The sequence below is a fragment of the Protopterus annectens genome, chromosome 7.part0, assembly GCF_019279795.1.
Source record: "Protopterus annectens isolate FY-2018-M chromosome 7.part0, PAN1.0, whole genome shotgun sequence".
Lineage (NCBI taxonomy): Eukaryota > Metazoa > Chordata > Ceratodontiformes > Protopteridae > Protopterus > Protopterus annectens.
In genome coordinates this window covers 1,020,663,515-1,020,686,574 of record NC_056739.1, presented here as the reverse complement: position 1 = coordinate 1,020,686,574, position 23,060 = coordinate 1,020,663,515, and the positions used below count along the sequence as shown (strand labels likewise).

Below are 23,060 nucleotides of genomic sequence, written 5' to 3'. Positions count from 1 at the left end.
CGACTGTACTTTCTTACTACTACTGTGTCGTGCTGTTTATCTTTTTTCATTGTTGCGTCTGTGGCCATACAGATTCTGTGGGGTTTTCTTCATTCAGAAGCTGCTGTAAGTAATCCTTCCATCTGCCTTTTATATCCTGTGACCTGGTGATGAGCACATTGTACTGGCATCTGTTATGAATGGTGTCTGTTTACCTTCTGTATCTTTCTGTCGTTGCTTTGCAACTTGTTAGTTTCTTGGTGCCATCTACCATGTCACTTTCCAGAAGCTGATAGTACCTCTCATGCCTTGTCCTTCGATATCGTCTCTCTTAGCTTGTTTGTTAGCCAGTCAGTATTTCTTCTTCACCTGGTCTTTCTTTTCCATCTCCTATTTTCTTCTATACTCTATTTTTTGATTTTCTTGGTTTCTGCTTTCCACCACCAGCTTTCTTTCTGTACCTAATTTCCATACCTTGCTCAGCCCCATATCTGTTCTGTAGTCCTCACACATGATGATTTGAGGCACTGCACCTCTTTAACTCCACATATTTTCTCTTTTTCCTGAGGTGCTACAGCCCTGAGTAATTATTTGAACTCCTGTGCTTTCTCTCAAGTCAACTTCCCGGTCTTCAGCCTGGTCTCTGTTGACCTTGGAGCCTTCTCTGACATCCAGCCTCTTCATGCCGTGCCTGTACTGTGAAGCTGTGAATGGGAGACCCCTCCCCAGTGAGCTCCTTATGTGGCCACATCACTTAGCTAAGCTTGATGACCACTTACTCCCATCCCTCCCCTTGAACTCCTCACATGGCCACATCACTTGTCATTCACATCAATCTGGATTGCAGTTAAGGTTTAAACTTTAATTCTGTGTTCTTTTCTTTTTTCATGGAAAGGCTGCACCAGTGCATAATTTAGTAATGACTTTGGGTTTTTGAAGTACTTTTAAGAAGTAATTGGTCATCAGGCTTGTGTACAGTTAGGCTGTGGTTCTAATTAATCGGATTTGTCTTGCCAGATCCTGTTAGAAGTATTTTACGTGGTTCTGAATACTGCATCTGTACAAAGATTTATGGCCAAGGTTCTCCAGAAAAGGCAGCATGCACTGGAAGACATATGAAAAGATATTCAAAAGCATGCCAATGGTAAGCTCTTTTAGGAAAGGATAGAAAAATCGAATTTTGTTTAAGAATCTTATAGAAGTTTCCCCAAATATATGAGGACCTCATATTTTGGGAAAAAAAGTTGTAGAAGAACTAGAAGGCTTATTATGAATGAGGAATGATGTAAAAATACATTTTTCAGTATGTCGCAGAGGTGGAAGAGACACACACCCCTGTTGACTGCTTGTTGCTGACACAGGACCATTTTGGAGATGTGCAGGAGACAATGAAGCTTATATTGGGCACACTATGTGGGCCAGAACTGACCCTTTACTCTTACAGGTTGTGTTGGACTGCATTACTGTTAAGATATGTCATTGATTTCAGTGTTTTGCAGTGGTTTAGTGTCAAATGATGGCAGTGTAGACTGAAGGTTACTGTTATTGGGTGTAAATGAACTGTATCCCAGAGGTCATGCTTTCATTTCAGTAACCTCAGTTTGCAAACTTGAGACTGCTTAAGTCACTTTAAGTATTGCTGCTTGTTGTTTCATGACAGTGAGTAGTTTGTTCTTTGTAAATCTTACTTGGTTGCTGACATAACAGAATAAAAACTATATAGTTTATATGTGCACTGTTTTAATGTAAACTGTTTGGAATTGCAGCAACATGTTTATTTACATTCTATTTGCACTTTGTAGGCAGTAACTGAATCAGACTTAAGAAACAACAGGATACTGGATGACTTGGTTAACCATTTTAAGTCTGCAAGGTAAGGTACATGAACTTGATACTGTTTTTCTGAAGGCTGATGATAATTCTCGGTTTTGCTTTCATTGTCTCTTTTTTACTTTATGGGGTGCTAACATTTTCATTCCTTACCAAATTTGTTTGAATGTGTTTTTTTTTTCAGTTGTTTACAAGTACTTGATGAAATGCTTCTTTTTTCTAATGGTTGAAATTAACCCCCTGCCCAAAATGTTTATTATGTTTTGTCATAGGTCAGAAAACAGGAACCAAAGTAAGACAAACTAGTGAAAAACAAAAAGACAGCTTGGAAACACCAAAGCAAATTCTCTCTCAGATTAATGAAGCGCTTTTCGTCTTGCACATATGGCAAGACTTCATCAGAAACTGAACAAACTTCAACACAAACAATATATACACACCCTTTTTGTCACATGACACTTCTAATTAAAATCTTGTGTCTTAAAGGCACATCCACATAATTGCTACTTAAAACATTTTTTAAAAACAGATATGACTGACAATATTTTAGAACACCTCAACCCTACCCTTCCTTCAGAATTTTTATCTGTAATTGTGATAGAAATATATATACAAACATACATATACTAACAATACTATATCTCAAATTATTATGTTGACTCTCAAAGTATGGTATTGCTTAGTTAACTAAGAAGTCAGAAACGTACATATCCGAGTCAAATGAAGTCAGATGTCACAAATATGGACACATTTTATAAAAATGCATACACACATTAACGTTTAAGATTTCTCAACTTCAATATACTGTTTAAAGATATTGTCTCATTCAAACCCGGGTAAAACATTGCCCCAGTGCGTATTTGCCAACTTAACTTGAGTTGCTCAAGTAAAAGTGTAAGCGGGCCCCCCCCCCGACTATCATCAACAACTGAATCAATTGCTTTGAACAAAAATGAATGTTGTGGAAAGGAAATAATGTGTCTAGCCAGTGCATTATCTCTGTTAAGGGTCTTTATTTTATATAGATGTTCATATACTCGTTCTTTTAACCTTCTATCTGTTTTACCTGTGTAAAACGCTGCACAGCATTGACACTGGGCTAAATAAACCACAAACTTGGACTGACAAGTATACTTCAATTTGATTTTAAAACTAATATTTTTAACTTCAATGTCTTGTCCTGTACTCATGTATTTACAGTAGTTACACATTTGGCATTTGTACATGCCACACTTCCACTGTGGGGTGGTTTTTTATGTTGTAATAATTCCTTTAAATTAGTCCCCCTCTTGTAAATAATCCGGGGTTTGCTTTTGACCTTGTAAGAAAGGTGAGGATCTCTCCTAATTATTTCCCAATTTTTGTTCAAAATTTACATAATTTCCCTTGCATTACTACTATAGGGTGTTATTAAACTTAAATTCCATACTTCTTTTTGTTGTAATTCTTTGTCACTTATTATAACACTTTGTAAACCGATGGACAAAATGGGTTTATAAAACCCCTATTCTCTCTTATATTTTACTTCTTCCAGTAGACACTCAAAAAAGTCCACTGGATAACCTCTCCTAGCAAACATTGACCTCAGATTATTGCATTCATCCATGAAATCCTGGTCCAACGTGACCATACGGGCAGCTGACCATACGGGCAGCTCTCACGAGTTGACCCTTCACCACTGATTTCTTTTGGTGCCATGGATGGCAACTGCTAAAATGTAATAAAGAATTTGAATATGTGGCCTTTCTATAAATTTTCGCTACATATTCGTTCCTTTCCGTATCTTTACCAAGATCCACATTCAAGTATGAAATTCTGGTTGTTTCAAATGCATAAGTAAAGGAAAGGAAATATGTAGTGCTGTTAAAATAATCTACTAATTTACTAGCTGCTTCCTTATTTCCTTCAAAAATGATAAAAATATCGTCCAAAGACATTGTGTAGAACTGGATGTACTGTTTCACTTCTTGTTTACTAAAGATAAATTCTTGTTCCCATGAGGCCATTACCAAGTTGGCATAACTTGCCCCACAGGGTGACCCCATAGCTTCACCAGTCTTTTGAACATATAACTTATTACATAAAATTAAATTATTATACAAGATTATGTCAAGCATTTCCCCTATTAAGGCCACCTCATCACAGACTACTGCTTTAGCTCTCAGGTAACTATTGACTCGTTCGATGCCTTCCACGTGGGGGATAGAGTATAAATTTACCACATCCACTGTTAGAAAATTAGAGTCAGAATTAAATTCTAAATTCTTGATTTGTGACAAGAACGACCAAGAATCTTTACATATATATTTCTCTTGAGTTACATACTTCAACTTTTGGTCTACCCATTTTGCCCAAGGGTAAGTAATACTTGCTCTAGCATCCACCAAGGGTCGCATAGGTGGATTATTCACATTTTTATGCAACTTAGGGATACCAAACAAAACAGGTATCCTTGGGGAAGGCATAGATAAATATCTAAACAAGTCAGTAGTAATCCTGGTTTCCAACAACATTTCATATAAATGAGACTTTATTTTACTGTTTGCTTGATTTAACTCATTATGTGAAACCAACTGATATGTGGAACTTCGGACTATTTGGTCCATCTTGTCATAGGTCAGCCAGCCATGTATAATATGAAAGTAGTCTTAATGCTCTTTTTTAATCTTTCTTGACCAATGGAAGCGCTTGGCTTGAAGATTTGATGAAGGGTATTGCTAGGTGGGATTTAGCACTTCTCAGTAGACTTCCAGTGATATTGCCAGGACCCATGGAAGCAGTGTTCTTAATCTTGGCTAGTGCCAGCAACTTATTCTGTGTGTTGTAGTTGGTTGATTGTGGTAGGCCTGGTACTGATGCCTCAATGCATCTGTCCAAGAGGAAGGGAAATTCAGAGCAGTAGGCAGCACCCTACACAAGATTTCATAGGGTGCCATACCATTAAATAAACTGATTTCAGAGTAATCCCTGAATATAGAGGAGTTACTAGAGGCTTTTCATAGAGAAGAGCACAGCAGGATGGTCCGATTTGATAAGGGAGGGGATAACTGGTGGGGTGCAATTGGGGGAAATGTTTTGAGGACAAAATCAAGAAGATTCACAGCTTTGGTTGGTGGGAAGACAGTTTGGTCAAGTATTTTGGCAGTTGCAAAGTCCACAAATCTCTGGGCATACTTTTTGTTGATAGTAAATGTTTACCAGTGTATGTGTGGATAGTTGTCACCTGTAACAAAGGTATTTGGTTTAACTGTTAACATTTCTAAATGATTATGGTATTGTGAGTGTTCTGAAGAGTCTGTAATAGGCTATAATGTGATAATTAATTTTATGGAATTAAGACTTAAACCAGTTCAAGATTTGTATCATGTGGAATCTGGTGAGTGACAATGGGGTTGTGAATAAGTACCTCTACTCACCAACAGTTGCTGGTGGATCTGAATGAATAATAGGCATTTTATCTTGGAATGCAGGAAGGGCTATCTCTGCAGCAGACCCAGGTTTATGTAATTCTACAAATGCTAATGTCTTCAAGGTTAAGAAAGCTTGCAAGTTCAGAGATTTTGTTGTTGAGACTTCTGGCATTCAGCAGTGCTACTTTGATATTATCCAAATTGGAGGTTATTGTGTTGGGATGTCCCATCAGGTGAACTAAAAAGGCAGTATAAGGGTAGCAAATGTTTTAGCCAGTGTGCAAAACCTAAGTTGTGAAAGCTAGCAAAACAGGCCAGTCTGACCATTTCATTATGCAGAGATGCACACTGGAGTCCTACAGAATGACACCAATTCACTAGTGAATTATTGAAACCAGTTTTTTTGTTCTTGAATTTAGGCATAATTCTTGGCGATGGTAGAAAGGTTCTCAGTGCCATGGCCTTACCTTCTTTGAAGACATGCATTGAGAGCTCAACAGTATTGCTGTGCTTCTCCTGCAGGGTGGAATGCCTAAGCACATAGACCCCCCCCCCCACATGGGCAGCTACAAGATTGAACTGTACCTGCGTAGTGCAGGGTCCTAAGGGCCATAGTTACATCCCTGATCTTTCCACAGTTGAAGCGGTTGACTGTCGCACTATTCTTTGCCAACTGGGGTAAGTGTTGTCTTTGTTTGACAATGGTACAATGGAGTTTCCAGTGAGTAAGTCATTTCTTGGATGTGCTACAGTTTTCTGGTACCTTAAGTGTACAGGCTTGTAGTACAGGTGACTAATAGTAGGTGTGGGTGTTGTGTTAGTTTTTGTGCTGTATGGCTGAGGTAAGATAGTCTGCTGTCTGGGAGGCTTGGGCAATGATTTATTTACTACCTTAGAATATGTAGAAGTGATGCAATGTAGTGTGTAGGATGCAGAAATTGGCCTGTAATTCAGGCGCACCTCTCGCAGGTGGATCCAGTTATGTGTTATAAGAAGTGGGTTGTTAGAAAACCTAAGGCAGTTAATACACTTCCTCAGAAAATTAATTGCTTGTAGGCTGGTTAAGGATGAAGCTAAAGCAGACTGAGACTCTACAGTGACAGGCAGTATATCTATTATCAGTGATTATAGATTACACATATAACAATGAGATGAATCATTTAAAAAGTATGGAGCTAAATTGTGTGCAAAACTGTTAAAGTTTAGGGCACACAACATGTATAACCATCTTGGCTATGGAGTCCCAGTAGGATGCTCAAGGGGTGTGGTGGTATAAAAACAGCTGTACAGGGGCCGGAATTCAGAGCTTGCATGCTGTTGAAGGTTTCAGTCAAGTCTGTGTTTACACTCCATCATCAGCATTTCTGCAGTCTGCTTTTTTTAATATTTGGGCAGTTAAGTACCCCTTAAGGGACTTTACTCTCACTTTTTTATGAGACATTATGTGTAAGGTTATCCTGCTGTCTAGGAGATAACCAAAGTGTTGGTGCAGCAGGCAGATTCTTTATAAAGATGCTCGCACAGCTTGCTTGCTGTTTTTAGGAGAGTTTCACAACATCTGATCTTGTAACATTTGTTAGTCTTTTACTGCCCAGACCTTAAGAATTTGGCTTAGTAGCTTTATTACATATCTTGAGAATCAATGATTCAAAGCCCTTGCACAGTTGTCAGTGGACTCGGGCTTGAGTACCTCTGACTACTAAAAAATGGAAAATGGTAAATGAGCTTCTGAAACCCCCATTGGACTGTGGCCTTATTAGAGTCCTTGACCTGTGAGTCAAATTTGTCTGATACCACCCCTCCATCCTGAACTACATCTACTTATGCTGAGAAGGGTCAGGAGACTAGCGGATCCTCAAGGGCAGGATGTATGCCTATGTCTGTGAAGGGAGAACCACCTTTAGTTATTTCTGAATGGCCAGATGGTATTCCTCAAATGTTGGTTAGGGAAGATGTTCTGGGTATTGCAGTAAAAGTCTGAGCATCTGATTTATCAAGGACCATGACTAGATATTTCCAAAAAGAGAATACAAGACTCTAAGCATATTTCTCCTCCTCCTGCCCCATCTGCCAAAGAAGGTAAGGAGGAATGGGCAGCCTTGCTAAAGGACTTTTCATAGCTTTTCCATCCTTGTAATATGCTTAACCCTCCTTTCTTCCTTTGATAGTGACTTTGTCAGATGTAGATGAAATAGGGTTGGATTATGCTTCACAGGTACGAATCAGAATTTTGAAGAAAATGTGTCATCAGATTCACCTGTAGAATTTTCATTGACAGACAACGTTATCTAGACTGAAGGACTTCTTCAAATGAGAGGAGAAGTCTCTGAAACTTAGATTTTAAGCTCCTTCAGGTAGATGCCCATAAACCCCTGTCTATCTCCCCCTGTTGTTGGTGCACTGAAAGATGCCTTCTATGGCTGCTTCTGCTTCTTCAGACAGTCAATCTCCTGTACCCTAAAAAACAGACTTTATAAATTATCCCAGTCCCATTATTTCCTTTTTATGGCCCTGTGGCAGACTCAGCTTCTTTAGCGAAGGGCACCCCTTTAAAGGTGTTTACCACTAATAGTCCTGTGTCATCAGATAAGGATGGAAAAGACACTGCACTTGCCATTGATGCTGAAAGATTAGAAGGCTGTGAATTCTTTCTTGCATCAAGTGTTTGGATCACTTTCCAGCACTGACATTGCATTGTAGCATAAGGGGAATAACGTACTTCTGTGTGTGCACAGAATGGGTGACCCATTAAACTGAGGTCCTATTTGCTTTAGACCATGGTAGCACATACAGATATAATTAAACAGAGTACTGGTACTTCTTTGTAGAGTTTTTTCAGTGGTAATGAGATGTGGAGAACAGCTTTTAACTTGTAATAACTCCAGGAATTAAAGGACAGTTAGTTTCAATAGTATTATTTTGCAAGGCCATAAAATGTCATCTGATGTTGTCAATCTTCATTTTATCTTTGACAGATGGGTTTGGTTCCAACATCAGAACCGACTTGGCCATTACCACACCTCGTGCCAGCCCAAAATTCTTGAGCTTCATCTCTGGACCCAGTGCCATATCTCCTGTCCTATCCAGACAGTCTTGTTTACCTAAATATTTTGAACCTCAAGCTGTGGTTCCTCCAATTACATTAATTGCCAGGCATCCTGATATCTCTTCAGTATGCCACATCCTTTTGTCGGCTCATAAACCTTCTACTAGAAAACAATATTTAAGTAAGTGGAAAATATTTACAATTTGGGCCCATGAAAAGCAAATTGATCCCTTTTCTGCCTCAATAGAGCATGTTTTAGATTTCTTAACATTTCTGTTCACTGCTGGGGCTTCTCCATCCACCATCAAACTCCAATTGACTGAGATTTCTAATTTTCACAGTGGTTTAGAAGAATGTTCTTTAGCCTCTCACAGACTTTGTTAATCATTCTTAAGGGGCACACTTTTGTTAAAACCCCTGTATGAAGATCTGACCTCTCCTTGAGACCTGAATTTAGTACTTCACATGGTAATGCATTCCCCCTTTGAACCCTCTGTGGAATGCGATCTGAAGTTTTTATCTTGGAAGACTCTCTTTTCGGCAGCCATTACTTCAGCCAGTAGAATTTCAGAAATCCAGGCCTTATCATCTGAACCTGCTTACCTCATTTTCCATAAGGATAAGGTATCTTTATGAACGAGTCCCTCCTTTCTGCCCAAGGTAGTATCTGAGTCTAACATAAACCAGGCTATTAATTTACGAGCCTTCTTCCCTAATCATTCTAACAAAGGAGAGTATACTCTGCATTTACTAGATGTCCATAGAAAGTTGCGTTTCTATCCTTCACAGAATAAAAAAAATAAGACGATCAAGTCAACTTGTTTCTTTTTTCCAGTGCAAAGTTGGGCAAGGCAGTCAGCAAGAAGTGGCTGAAAGACTGCATTTCATTAATTTCTGATACAAATAAATTAACCGTGCCTAAACCTGTCGAAGCACATTCTACAAGGTTTATAGCCACCTCAATGGTCTTCCAGTCTAGAGTTTCAGTGGATGACATGTGCGCAGCAGCTACTTGAGCTTCTTCCCATACCTTTATTACTCATTACAAACTGGACTGGTTTGTAGGGGAAGATCATCCTTTGGCTTGATAGTCTTCAGGAATAGCCTTCCGTGAGTCCACCCAAGTATTTAGGTAGTTGGGGATTCTGTCTCATCTGTCAAGGATAAAATGAAGATTGACAACATCAGACAAAGAAGTTATGTACTCACTATAACGTTCCATCTGTTTTGTCTATTTCATTTATCCTTGACCCCCCCCCCCTCTATCCCCCGACCCAAAAGATTTTTTGGTTGAGCAGATCACATGCACTTGAAATGTTGTTTTTCAAGCACAATGGATAAGGCTTTCATCTGGCTTACTTCATGTATCTGCGAACTTGATCAGAGGTAATTGAGAGAGAGGGATTCTGGGTATTGGTGAAGTTTGAGAGTTTTTGGCTGGCACTATCTGTGGTAATGACGGAGTTGGTTCCGATGTCTGAACCAAACGCATCTGTTAAGGATAAATGAAGACGGACAACACGGATGGAATGTTATGGTGAGTACATGACTTCTTTTTCTAACTGATCTAATAAACTGTGGTATAGGTGAGTGATATAATTGAGGACAAACTACTTTGGCCTTCTAAAAGGCTAATCATGTATGATCATCCCAGTTTAAATTCTTCATATGGGTTGTTGAAGATGCGAGTAAGCTGCATACAGTTTGCACTGCCTATTTTGGCCGTGTCAAAACTTTCAAGACTATTCCCAGTGCTGGTTGCTGTAGTCAACCCCCCCCCCCCCTACGCCATTGTTTTTTTTGTAGAGTTAGGGTGTCATGTCGTCACTAGTTAGTGTGATCAAATCACATTGAGTCAGTGTTTGTACCACTGGGAAGCTGGTATTACTGACATTCTTCCAATTCAATTTTAACCCATACATAGTTCACAGAGTGTAGGTAATTGGGTGTCTGCTAGAATCTGTTCTGGTGAGGTCATGCGTATGTGCTCTCTAGGCTGAAAAAAGCTACCAGCAGTGTCCTACAGGGCTTCTGTCCTTGGCTCTCTCTCCTTTGGTATATACTTCTGTAACATAAAAATTGATATCCAGGGATTATGGCTAACTAAGTTTGCTGATAATTGCAAAGTAGGACTTGTCAAATCCCACTGTGATACTAAAATTATCTGGTGAGTGCTAGACCAAACAAATGCTTTTTGTGTACCCTTAAAGATAGGTCTGAGTGCACTTATTGTGCTAAACACTCTGTGTAGTGCCATACAGACTTGAGTGGTCTGTGCTCGGCCTTCTTTGCTATGAATGACTGAGCATGCTTTGAACTCCTTCACTGAACTAGATGATTTAACAAAGCAAACATTTGCTCTATAAATCACCTCTGCTACCTTATCAACACTAACAGATGGCATGGTGTGCATCAAACTCAAGGTATCTCCTATTTATAGATTATAGGATGCTCTTACATTATCAAGCTGAGTAATTTCGTAGCAACCCTTAAAACCAATCAGGATGACTAATAGCAAATTTTGAACCTCGGATATGTGGGTGAAAAAACAATTTAATGGGGACTTTGTTGGTCTTACTGCCACTTCTGGATGATTTGGCTAAGCTTCTCATTTGTCTCTCTAGCTGTAAACATACTGAGAACCTTTGAGACTATGAGCCTATGTTATGACCTGTGTGATGTAGGTTGTCCTTCACCTGCTCAGATAGGTGTAATCTCTAGTCTCTTTGTGCCTTACAGGCTCATATGTTTTTGCCCCTCAGGTAATATTCTGACTGCGGTTGTTTCGCATTAATTCCCAACAGTACATTTTGGAAAACCATTTAACTGTGATATTTGACAATGTTTAAGATGGATCTGATTTGTAAGTGAAGAGATCGCTCTGCGTGGTAAGCTTGAGATTCTGTTCTGAAGGTATCAAGTATGGAATTCTATCTCAAGATATGAACATTAAGTACTTTTTTTTAAATTCTAGTTCTGGATTGGTAGCCCTATTTTCATCACCATGCACACCTTCATTTTCTGCAGTGTCATGTGGGAAGAGAGCATTCTGACTACAGTGGCTTGGGTTATTTCATATTTTTCTGTTTCTTCTCCACCTTATCACCACAGACTTGGAGATCTGAAGGAAAGTTTCATTAGTCACACAGCATTATCTGTAAGAAGGAGGGAACAAGTAGACTGGGAAAGTCTTGGATCTCAAGCCAAGTCCTGATGGTCTTCATCCTCAGGATGATAAAAGGTGTGTCATTACTGTAAGTATGTAACTTTTAAGGAGCTTGGTTTTAATGAGGATCATCCCTTCCCAATTTTAGAGGCTTTCTACAACAGTTAACTTTTGAAATTTCCACTTCCGATATCCTTGCCTTGGTTAAGTTCTGAATTTTTTTATTTTCCACTCTGGTATAAACCTGTCTAGTTGATCAGTAGGAGGTTGTGTACAGTCCCAGTAGGGCTCAGTTCTTTTCTGCCTTTTGTATCGCTTCAGTCTGTATCCTAATGTTACTGTTGGATAATTTTTACTTTCACTAACTAAAATGTCAGAATCTTCCAGGTGTTGCTACAGCTTCCATGTCTTATGCCAGGACCTGTACTTTGACTTCTCTTTATAACTGAGAGGAATGCAGTTTGAAACATTGCTGTGTACTAGTACTTTGGCTTGACTGTCTCTGTCTGTCTGTAGAGAAAAGAGAGGTTTGAGGCTTACATCAACTCCTTAAAGATTGTGATGCTGGAGAGATCTTAGCTGTGGGGTTTGCAGCAGAGTCTCGTGTCATCCTGATTTATTGATGGATCAACAAGAAAAGGTGAAGAACTAGAAAACTGTTATTGATCAAAGCCTCCTCCTGAAAAGTATACCCACAACGTGCCACCCCATGGTCTTAAAGAGCTGGGAGGAGTTCTTTTGACTAATAAAAGGTCAAGCACACTCTTCATCTGTTGATGGTGGGAGAAGTGTGCTTTCATACTGAGCGTCTCTTCGTAGGACTTGTCCATAGCGTGAAACATGACTGAGCCAAGCTTACGCACATGGTGCAAATCCTCAGGAGGAGTCTAATGGTATGTAGGACTCTACTCCTGAGGATTCTAGAGTGCTAGAGTCTTGTCTACTAGGATCAAGTAGGCTCCCACAGGTGGTTCTGCTTCATTTAGTTGGATTTTTTATAGCACAGACATTAGACTTGCTTGCTGTTGGTCTAAAGGGGTTTGTCATTGTTTGTGCTGATGTGCAGTCAAAAGGAATAGGAAGTGATGACCGTGCCAGATCTGTTGATGTGCACTCAAAAGGAATACAATGTGATGACAGTGCCAGATCCTGTGTAGGGTACTCGTGATCAAGCTTCACCTGCAGTTTGTGCTCCTTAGTAGCACTAGGGCCCTATCATACAACAATTGTCACTGAGATTTTATATGTCCTGCCGCTTTGTTTTTAGGATTAGCCTGTACCACTCCCTGTTAGAGCTGCAGGAGAAGAGAGTCTCCTTCACACTCTTGGAGATGCATTCTGAGATTTTAGATATCCTTGCATCCGAGACTGACAAGGATAAGACTTACCTCTTCTAATGCCTGCTTCCAGACAACCTCTACTTTGAAATGTGTATCGTGAAGTTTGTTGTGGGCTGGCCTCTGCTGTCTCCTCCTTCTCCTTAGAGATGCCTCAGCCACTGTCTAGCTAAGAAAGATGAGGAACCTTGGAGTACTGTTCCAAAGAGATTTTGTGTAGAATACCATTTGCACTGCCAGGGAGCATCTATATTCTTAAAGAAAGCAGATGCTTCCTATGTGGCGTTTACCAAGTGTAATGACAACTTCACTAAATATCCCATCCTGGACAGATGAGTTTGTGATGTGTCCTGCCTGCTACAGGTACCAGACACTGCAGCAGCTTTCAAAATTTCTACCTCATAAAGATCATAAGACTTTGGACAAGGTGGACCATAGGGCATTCTCCTTTGCCACCATGGGATTTGAATGTCTTAATTACTTGTGCCATCTCTCTGAGCTCCAGTTCTTCCTTAAGTATAAGGATGTAAAAAAGCTGATTAACATTTCCCAGTCTGTATTGATGGAAGCTATCATAGAGACCCTTACCATTTCTTCTGCAGTGGCTTTCACATAGGTAATTGCAACTTTATGCTGACATTGTGACTAGGGTAAGCAAGTTCAGAAATCTCGGTGCAGGATGAAAAAGCTTTGTCCTCTTTTAAGGATAAGCTCAGACTGTTAGAAATACCCCATGGCTTATTCCTATTTTTGTTCCTCTTAATTCTAGAAAAAAGAAAAGAAAAGTCCTGGACTGTCAAATATTTTTTGATACTGTAGTCTTTGCTATCCAAGTCTTTCTGGAGGATCAGACAGTCTGCACAGAGATTTTTGAACAAGCACAAACTTTACTTTGAAAAGTGGTAGTGGAGACTATTCCTTAAGTGGAGCACGTGGGTCTCTTGCAGATTTTTGTGTGCACTAAAAAGGATGAGACTTCACACAAGACCTCAACAAATTCACTGACCACATCCTGTGTACTAAATTTTGAATGTTGATTATCTGAGTAACCTGGATGTTGTTGCTAGATTTCATGGGTGCCTCCAGGCACATCAGTGCCTTGGGTCTACAGAGAAGATTCCTTCAGTGTTCTGTGGGCAGGCATTTTCAGTACATGGTTTTGCTGTTTCATCTCTCTGCTGGTGTTTTTTAGTGAAGTGCTATATAAGTACTCATTTTACACTGATTTCAGCAAACACAATACATTTTTTGATACTACTATTGCCACACAGTATGTGACTGTTGAACAGTGAACTAAAAACTGTATGGGCAAGTCACATTTATTCACAGTTGCCTGTGTAACTCTTAATTACTGCCACTTCAGTGACTGTGTAAACACCTCCAGTGCCTGATTTCCAGAGAACAGCAATAGTAATAATAATGATGGTATGAGGGTCACCGGAATTCAAATTTGTTTCTCACAAGCACCCTGTAATCACATGAATGTATTTCACGTTGTCACACTAGTGTATGTTTTGTGATGTGAAGCCACATTTGTGATGTGAAGCCACATTTGTAACTGTTTAAAATGAGCAAATTACAAGAGGGCTTACCCAGCAGTTATAACTGCTTTTGTGTATGCTTCATGTGTTGAAGTATGATAAAAATTGATGGCCATGTAGGACACTTCAGCTAGGTTCTATGCAAACAGTAGTCAAAGTATTCCAGGTTGATTTGCACAAAAAACATTAGTTCTGCAAAGTCAGAATAATGAGCAAACAGCAGCAATCATTAAGTTTTCCTCCACTGACACTCCCAGAAAATCTCAAATGTCTGACTGTTATATATGCATATAATGCGTGTGTCCCCTACACATCTTCCATCATCTTTGCGTAAGATTCCTGGGCAAAACCAAAAATACTGGGGCCAAAATCCTCAAATCAAGGATAATTCAAATAAAAAGTTAATATAACAAGAGGTTTTGCATTTGCATGCATTTCTTGAACAGTGAGAAGCGTGAAACTCTGTCTGATATTACTGACTACCTGTTATTCTCACTAATTTACTAGAAAATAAAAAATGTATGAGGAATGGGAAAAATAAAAAAAAAATCAGGGACATTTGATGGTATGCTTTTCTCCTCAATGAATAATGCATTAAAAAGTTGGCCATGTGCTGCAACCAGTCCTGTTCTGTTTTTGCAATAAGTGGACCTGAAAGATTTCAGCTTTTTGATGATATGCACCACTTTCACTCTTGCTACCTTAGAGGAAAAGGGAAAAAACAAACAAATTGCAGCAACCAGTCTGTTCTCTTCTTGCATGTAATGAACCTGAAAGACTGCAGCTTTACATATGTCTGCTCTGTTTCCTGCTGCTGCACTGCTGTAAGCAGGGAATAAAAAAAATTGAGGCAGATGCCAGAATCAGTCTGCCACTGTCTACATGCACCCATGCATTTCCTTTTCACAGTTGTACAGTATCATTGCTTTCCTTGGGATCCTCCCTATCAGCAAGTCATTGGTGGGCCCCCCTGTAGCCACAGGTTTTGCAGCTGCTTAAAGCTTAATGCTGGCTATGTCTTTGCCATGTCTTAAACAGCACGGCCTCCACCTTGCTAATTCATGTTGAGTGACCATCTAGAAACACAGGTTAATGTTGTATGTATGACTTTGTGGATGGTAGCAGATCTCTCCAGCAAAGGCTGGTTAAACTGTTTAAATGGGTTCTTCATTTTGTGCACATTTAAAGAACTATTTTTTCCCTTTTAGGCTTAAACTGCATGAGTGACAGACTTGCAATTTAGCAGCTATGAAATTCATTTCTTTGAAGTCAGTCTTCTTAGTGGCCATCAATTCTACTCGCAGAATCTCCACGCATAAATCTGCTTATTTTTTGGTCACTTTTTCTCAAGTGTTTCAAAGAAACTGATATCCTTTGGGACTAACCTAGGTTTCTGAAAATGGCATGAGAGGAATGTTAAACAAGTGGATTAATCTGTTTTCTTAGCATCAGCAGAATCCAAGGAAGAGGAGATGTGAAAGTCTCCCTCCAGTGGTGGTCTTCCTGAAGAGGATGTATAAATTCAGGAAGACAAAAAGGATGTTTGCCTTCTTTGCTGTACTAAAGAATGTTTCCAGTAAAAAAATAAAACCCTTTACTAGTTGAATTCTAACTGCATTGTCTTTTGTTGTCAGGCGGCATAAAGTGCTGCTGTCAAATGCCACATTTGAATGGTTGCTTCTAGAGCATGCTTCAGCTGTTTCTGTTTCAGGCATTTGTGCCATGGCCAGTTGGATATTAGCTAACACCTTCACCAATAATCTTATTGTTTTGACATTTATTCAAAACGCCTAGCCTCCTTAGTACCATAGTGTATCGGTTTGTCCACCTTTTGACTTCTTTCCCCTTGGAAGGTTTGACATGTTTTGCTTAGGACTGTTTTGTCACAGGTACTGTAAAAGTGCCAAAGTCTCAAAAGTAAGATGTAACAGAATGTGCTTGAATAGAAGTTGATCTGCAAAGAAGCTTATACAGTGGCTCCTTCTGACCTTCCTGCTAATCCCCTATCTCTGAATGGACTTTTCAGTGGCTGCAGATGGATTTTCTTTCAAATATAATTTTGTATTCTTGTGTCTGTCTGTGTTATTGAGTAGCACAGGGGCTTATGGCAGGAATGCATGCATTTAGTCGAAGACACCAACACCAAACGTTATATTTTCTGAATGAACATGTCGAAACTCACATTGGCGAACGGTCAGAATGTTGAGCATAACACCGAATTCGACATTTCCGGTCGCTCAACCACCAACGCAAGGGCTACCATGTGTCAAGAAGGGGGGGATATTAGCCCTGCTGGCGTTCGGTGTTCATGGATTCGGAATTTGAAACTTCGACATTGAAAACTTGGGTCACTGCCTTCGACATTTAGGACGTCGGACAACTAGCGTTTAATTAAATGCATGTATTCCCTTATGGCATCCTGCTAGCCTGATGTATTACATCACAAAGTATGTCCACTTGGGATGCACTCATCCTTGAGCTGAGGAACAGGAGAAGACTCTTATGCTTAGCTGGAGGTATCAGAGGACCTAACCTCTGTAACTACTCTGTCTAGGAAGTCTTGCAGCTCAGCTGTTTTGGTGGTATGAATATTTGATTTATGTAGCTGTGTTGATTGTAGATTTCAGAGGTGGTGGTTCTGAAGGAGAAAGCAAAGTGAAAACGCTCTGCATGTATGGCAATGCACGGGCTGAACCAAATGAGGAAACGGTCAACAAATGGCCTGCATATGGGTGAAAAAAGGCACAGAACACAGCAAATGCAGTCAAATCATGCCATAAAAATGGCTAAAGTAATTTTATTGTCCATACCGATTTCGGCAAGAAAGCCTTCATCAGGGGAATACCTTTACACAGTGAATACTCCTTCTTACATAAATAGACCCATCCACCAATGGGAAGTGCACCCCCCCCCCCCACCACAAACACAAATTAACAGCAACACCTCATTCAATTAAGCAAGGATAGAAAATAATAATTATAATTATGTACATAGAGTAAAAGTACAAAATAATTACAAGGAATACATACAGGAAAAAGGTAAAGCACTATAAATGGTCATTTAGTCCGGGTGGGAAAAGCCCCCCCCCCAGGCTTTATAATCCAAAATGTTTCTTTCCTATTCAGGATGCTATGCCATCCCTGCGTACGTATTCTTAGTGGATGAGATGTTTGACCAACATAAAAGGCTGAACATTTGCAGGTAGCCAAATAAACAAATGAGACTGACATCATTTCTTCAAGTAATTGGGCTATTAACCAAGACAGGATGTCACTATTGGATTATTATTTTCTATCCTTGCTTAATTGAATGAGGTGTTGCTGTTAATTTGTGTTTGGGGGGGGGGGGCTGCACTTCCCATTGTTGGATGGGTCTCTTTATGTAAGAAGGAGTATTCACTGTACAAAGGTATTCCACTGATGAAGGCTTTCTTGCCGAAACCGGTATGGACAATAAAATTACTTTAGCCATTTTTATGATTTGATTCTATTTGCTGTGTTCTGTGCCTTATTTCACCCATATGCTAGCCATTTGTTGACTGTTTTCTCATTTGGTTCGGCCTGTGCATTGCTGTACGTGCAGAGCATTTTCACTTTGCAGTCTGCTTCTGCTTTGCTGTTGGTTGGGTGCTGGCACTATCTTGTCAGTATACTGTGGATTCATCGCATAAGTTTGTTTCAGTCCTCTTGGTTGGATTAAGGTTGGTCAGACCTGTTGCATGTACATATCTATATTTTTATTCACCTCCTTCTAAATTAGCACCAGCATTTTCTTTCTAGAGTATATCTTCGTCGTACAGGAATTCTCCCTTGCGGTTATTATGATTTCACAATGGCGGTGTAAATTGTTTTTTGGGACATTTTCAGCATCCCAAGGCTCATTCTTTTTTGGGATCTCATACTTGTGAGGAATTTTTTGTTTATTTTTTTATCAGGGCAGCGTGGAAGCAGTATTTTGGAACTAACCGGCTGAATCGGGCCTAGGATGTCCGTTATAATTGCAAGTGTCACAGTTCGATTTTTATGGACACCATATTGTATGTATACTGATTGGGGGGGCTAGTGGTCATTGGAACTATCAGCTGGTGAAGTAAGCTGAATTTTGGAATTCCCTACTATTTTCCTGTTCGATTTTTACTTTTTTGGGACATCACACTAGTATGGACTATATATGTACACAAGTATTTTTGCTTATGTTGTATGTAGATACTGTGTAGAAACTGGCTACTGAGACAGTTTGGAAGCCTGAGGATTTGTTTTATTTGTGCTTGGCACATCATTCCGTTCTGGTATCTGGGACTTTTGCCTAACTGTATTTTGAAATTACAGAACTTTTGTTTTGTCCAGTTCCATTTGGGGTTGGATACGCCTAAATTAATATCCTGATTATGATGTTTTTTGGACTTCAGTATGCCTACGGGTTATAGGTGATTCTATTGTATCTATGCCTAGTCATATTTTTATTAGGAGCTCTTCTAACCTATGGGGCTATGAGCAACTATTTAATGGAGTTTTGGAATCTGGGACTTTTGTTGCTTGATTAATGATTTGTGGTTAGACATACGTGTTTTATATTACCTTGTTTTACCATCGGGCCTCATTGACTATTATGGTGTAATACTTTGAACATTATATAACTCTGTCAGGGGTTTATACTGACTTGCTCTGTTTATGTAACATTACTTTTGGCAATATGTTCAATGTTTGTTTAATTCGATGGGATACACACGCCTAATCGCTCTCGGGCATTATATTAACATTTGGGCGATTACAAATTTTAATGTAATTCAGAAGATATGCCTTTTGTGTAACATTTTCCTAATTGTGCCATTCAGGGGAATTGTTTCAGGTGTGTACAGGATTTAAAACATTTATGTTATTGCATTGCTTTCATTTTTTCATATCTTTGCAGACCTTAGGGGCTAACAGGTTGATGGGATCATTACCAAAGTTGGCCCTGGTATAGGCTGTTTTGTAGCAACAGTGTGGTTAGGTTCTTAATATTTTTATAATACACCCTTAGTCACCTGATTTTTGAATAACTGACCAACTGATTATTACAGGAAGTTGGGGAGGGGGACGCCCTCTCTATAGGTGTGAGTGATATTTATCAGGGAAAACTACATTTAGTTGACAGTTGTATTTGACAGTAGTAGGAATGGTTATTTTTTAACCTTCCAGTCTATTTGGTGTGTATTTCCTGTCTGAATGCAAACCATTATACAAGCGATAAGCTCTGCTATAGGGCCCTCTGACACTTGTACTTATCTTTGTTTCACCAAGTTTTTCAGCTCTTATGAGAACCTTTATGGCGATTAAGTGGATCTGGCCTGGTAATGTTTTCTGGTCACTAATCCCACTATCATATTAGGATATTATTTTTTATACCAGACTGACCAGATGGAATGGGCACATGTGGCTCCAGTAACATCATTTTGAGGCTATTGGTTGGCTTTTTCAGTATTGAACTTATGGTTGACCTTTGTCAATTTGCAACTAGAATTGTGGTCTGGAAAACTTTCTCTTGGGTGCTGTGTTACCCAGTTTGGGATTACTTTCCCTATTGCTTTTTTTGTATTATGTTCCCTTTTTGGGGGGGGGGGGGGGCGTTTCATATGACTTTGGGACACTTGTAGTTGTTTACTCTTTGAATTTGAGTTTCCTTTGGTGGCTTGTTTGGACAAGGTTACTGAGCCTCTGGTGGCATCCTAGTTCACTACTTTCCGTTGGAATATTATTTGGCTGGATTGTGAGCTTATTGTCATGGATCTTGAAACTAGTTTGAATGGCCTATGCGCTGATAACAAATTACATGAGTGTTTGGGATTGCGAATGAGAATGGCATTGATAAGGATGCTTCTAATAAGGATCCAGTTTGACAGCTGCAGTCTGGCATTCAGTAAGCTTGGTAGGGGGGATGAAAATCCCCAGAACGAATATTTGGCATCTGAAGCTCTTCAGAGCCTAAGAGAACAAGGACATTACGCCCAGAGGACTCCGGGTTTGTATACAGCCCCTAGTGGGCAAGTTGGATGAGGAGTTAAAGATTGGAACCTGGCACTCCAGCAGGGCTCCATGTCTTTTGTACACATCCTGAGCTCATATTATGAGCGGATGATTGATATGAATATCACGGACGTGAAAACACTTGTGAAGAATCCCAAAAAATATGAGGGTCAACCTCAATACTCTGTTTGTCTGAACAAGTTATCAAAGGAGCTCCTTACCTTTGAGAAACAGACACGGGACAAAAAATATGAATATTCCAATAGGGATGTAACTGACTATTACAGGGGCAAACCTTTTGAGGTGTGCAAAACTGTGAAAATTTCTGAGACCAGTAGACCATTTGGGGCAGTCAGTAAGAAGAGACCCAGATCCATTTTGAAAAGAACAGATACATATCTTAGCAGTACCTCGGCTGAGGAATCCTCAGTTACTGACATAGATAGTGCCAGCACCTGGGAATCACCCACTCCAAAAAAACAACGTAATGTGGATCACCCTTTAGATGTAGTGAGAGGTGGGGTGGCAGGAAACACAGGAATAGGAACAGGCATGGTTACGGTGGAGGGACCACTACAGACTCTGACACATTAGTCAATAATTGTCATAATGTTTTGAATATATCCAGTGTAATTTTAACAGAAGAGCAGAAGCAGCTCCTTAATAAAGGTTTAAACTTTTTGCCCGGCTTTTTTGTGGATGAAACTTGCATAGTATCTGACCTATATGATTTTTGCCGTAGACTTAACCTAAAATTGTTCTTTTTCGGCGACAATTCTCAAAGATCTACTGAGTTCAGATTCCGTACTGTGTACAAAAAGAGCATTTGGGAAGAAGAAAAAAAATTGTCTGTTTCCTGCCTTTTCTGTAAGTACTCTAGTCCACATACATATTTGCTGTGTCCAGGACTGTTTGTAAGCTTCTGAGCCCCCAAACCTTTCTGTGTTGGAGAGAAGCCTTCTAGCTTAATTTTGTTTCTTAGAACTAGCCAGTTTTTTAGTTTCAGCACTCAAATCTGTTTCTTTGAGCTCAGCACTTGTTCAGAACTCGTTGTAAGCACTAAATAAGCTACAAATTACTACAGCACTCAATTTTCCTCACTTGTCTAGAGGAAAGCAATTTTTAGTACTTAATAAATAAGCACCTATCCAGTCATGTCTAAGGGTCAGCTCCCGGTGTTTTCTCCTGTCTACCTGATGAATCTGGGCATCTTGGGGCAATGCAGCAATAGCCTCATGTACACAGACAACCCTCTCCTCCTACCACTCAACACTACAACCTGTGAGAGATGCACTTATATAGCCAAACTGGAAGCAAAGCTCTCTGCACCCAAGACTGGAATAGACCGTCAAGAGGAGAGGGTAAACACTTGCACCACACCACACTCATCACATAGTCTCTCAAAATCTATACCACCAAAACACACACATAGAAACGCAAAACACGCGTCTGCATTCGCGGAGGCTCTCAATAAAAACCTACCCAAGCAAAAGGGACCTCCAAAGCTGAAACCTAAGCAAACCCCCCCCCCCCCCAACACAACCCAAATGACACATGGCCCACAATCTCAGTGTGCCGCTCAACCACAGCCCATAAGGCATAACAACATACCCAACACTCTAGTCATAGGTGACTCTGTAGTCAGGCACACTGATGTTCCACTCACCAGGCTAAACAAGGAGAAAGGTACTGTCAGCTGCCTGTCAGATGCCAGTATCCACCACATAACGCACACACTCGGGTCACTCCACAACAGGTACAAATATGACTCTGTCATTGTACATGTTGGTGTGAATGACCTGACTTACCTCCCTGGACTACATGAAAAGAGACATGGAGGAGCTGTCCGATCTTGTAGCCTAGGCAGGTATGACCCTAGCCCTAAGTAGCATCCTGCCATAACCCAGAATTATACCACAGTACAAGGGCAAAATGATCGACTTCAACAATTGGTTAAGTTTCTGGTGTCATTCTAAGGGGATGCAGTATTTGTCTGCCTGGGATGACCTGATCGACAGACCACGATGCTTTGCCAGAGGTGGCCTGCACCTGTCGGTCTTGGGATGCCAGATACTGCCTATTTCTCTTGACACCCCTATAGTGCCTTTTTTAGGCAAGGTTCAAATGACAAATTCACCACCATAAACGGTACAAGCAAGCAAAATCTGAGGATAATGCTACTCCATACTAGAAGTCTAAACCTCAAAATGCACTCACTCGAGGCACTCCTTAAAATGGAGAACATCAACTTCTGTGCAGTGACAGAGACCTGGTTCAAAGCTCCAGAGAGCACCCCTGCATTACCAGGCTATAATTCATACCACACCTTTCGGCCACCTAACCTGGACCGAAGCACTAAAGGTGGAGGTGTGTCCATATTCATTAAGGATATCCACACCTCCAGGCTAGTTGTGCAGCATAATACATCCAAGATTATCCAAGTGCAACTAACTCTGGGCAAGACTGCAATCCAAATTGTAGCTTGCTACAGACTCCCCCACCATGCCCCAGGATTCCCACTCCTCATGTCTTGATACACTGGAAAATATTAGGGAACAACCCAGCAACCTAATAATGGGCGATTTCAACTACCCTACCATTAACTGGTAAAACGACTCAATTACCAACTCTTTTGCTCAACGTTTTCTGGAATTCATAAATTCCAATGCCTTGGATCAACTTATTCATACCCCCACCAGAGGCAGTAATATCCTAGACCTGGTCATTACCAACATGGGTGACAAGT

At 40.1% G+C, this 23,060-nt stretch overlaps 1 protein-coding gene across 1 annotated transcript in view; it reads left to right on the top strand.

Moving 5' to 3' along the window:
* Positions 1 to 23,060, top strand: part of RAD18 (RAD18 E3 ubiquitin protein ligase) — a gene marked incomplete in the record, with an annotated part of 1,469,636 nt that overhangs the window by 155,983 nt on the left and 1,290,593 nt on the right. Inside the window, 1 exon segment of the mRNA XM_044077569.1 lies at positions 1,782 to 1,852. Within this exon segment, the coding sequence (XP_043933504.1) occupies positions 1,782 to 1,852 (71 nt within the window).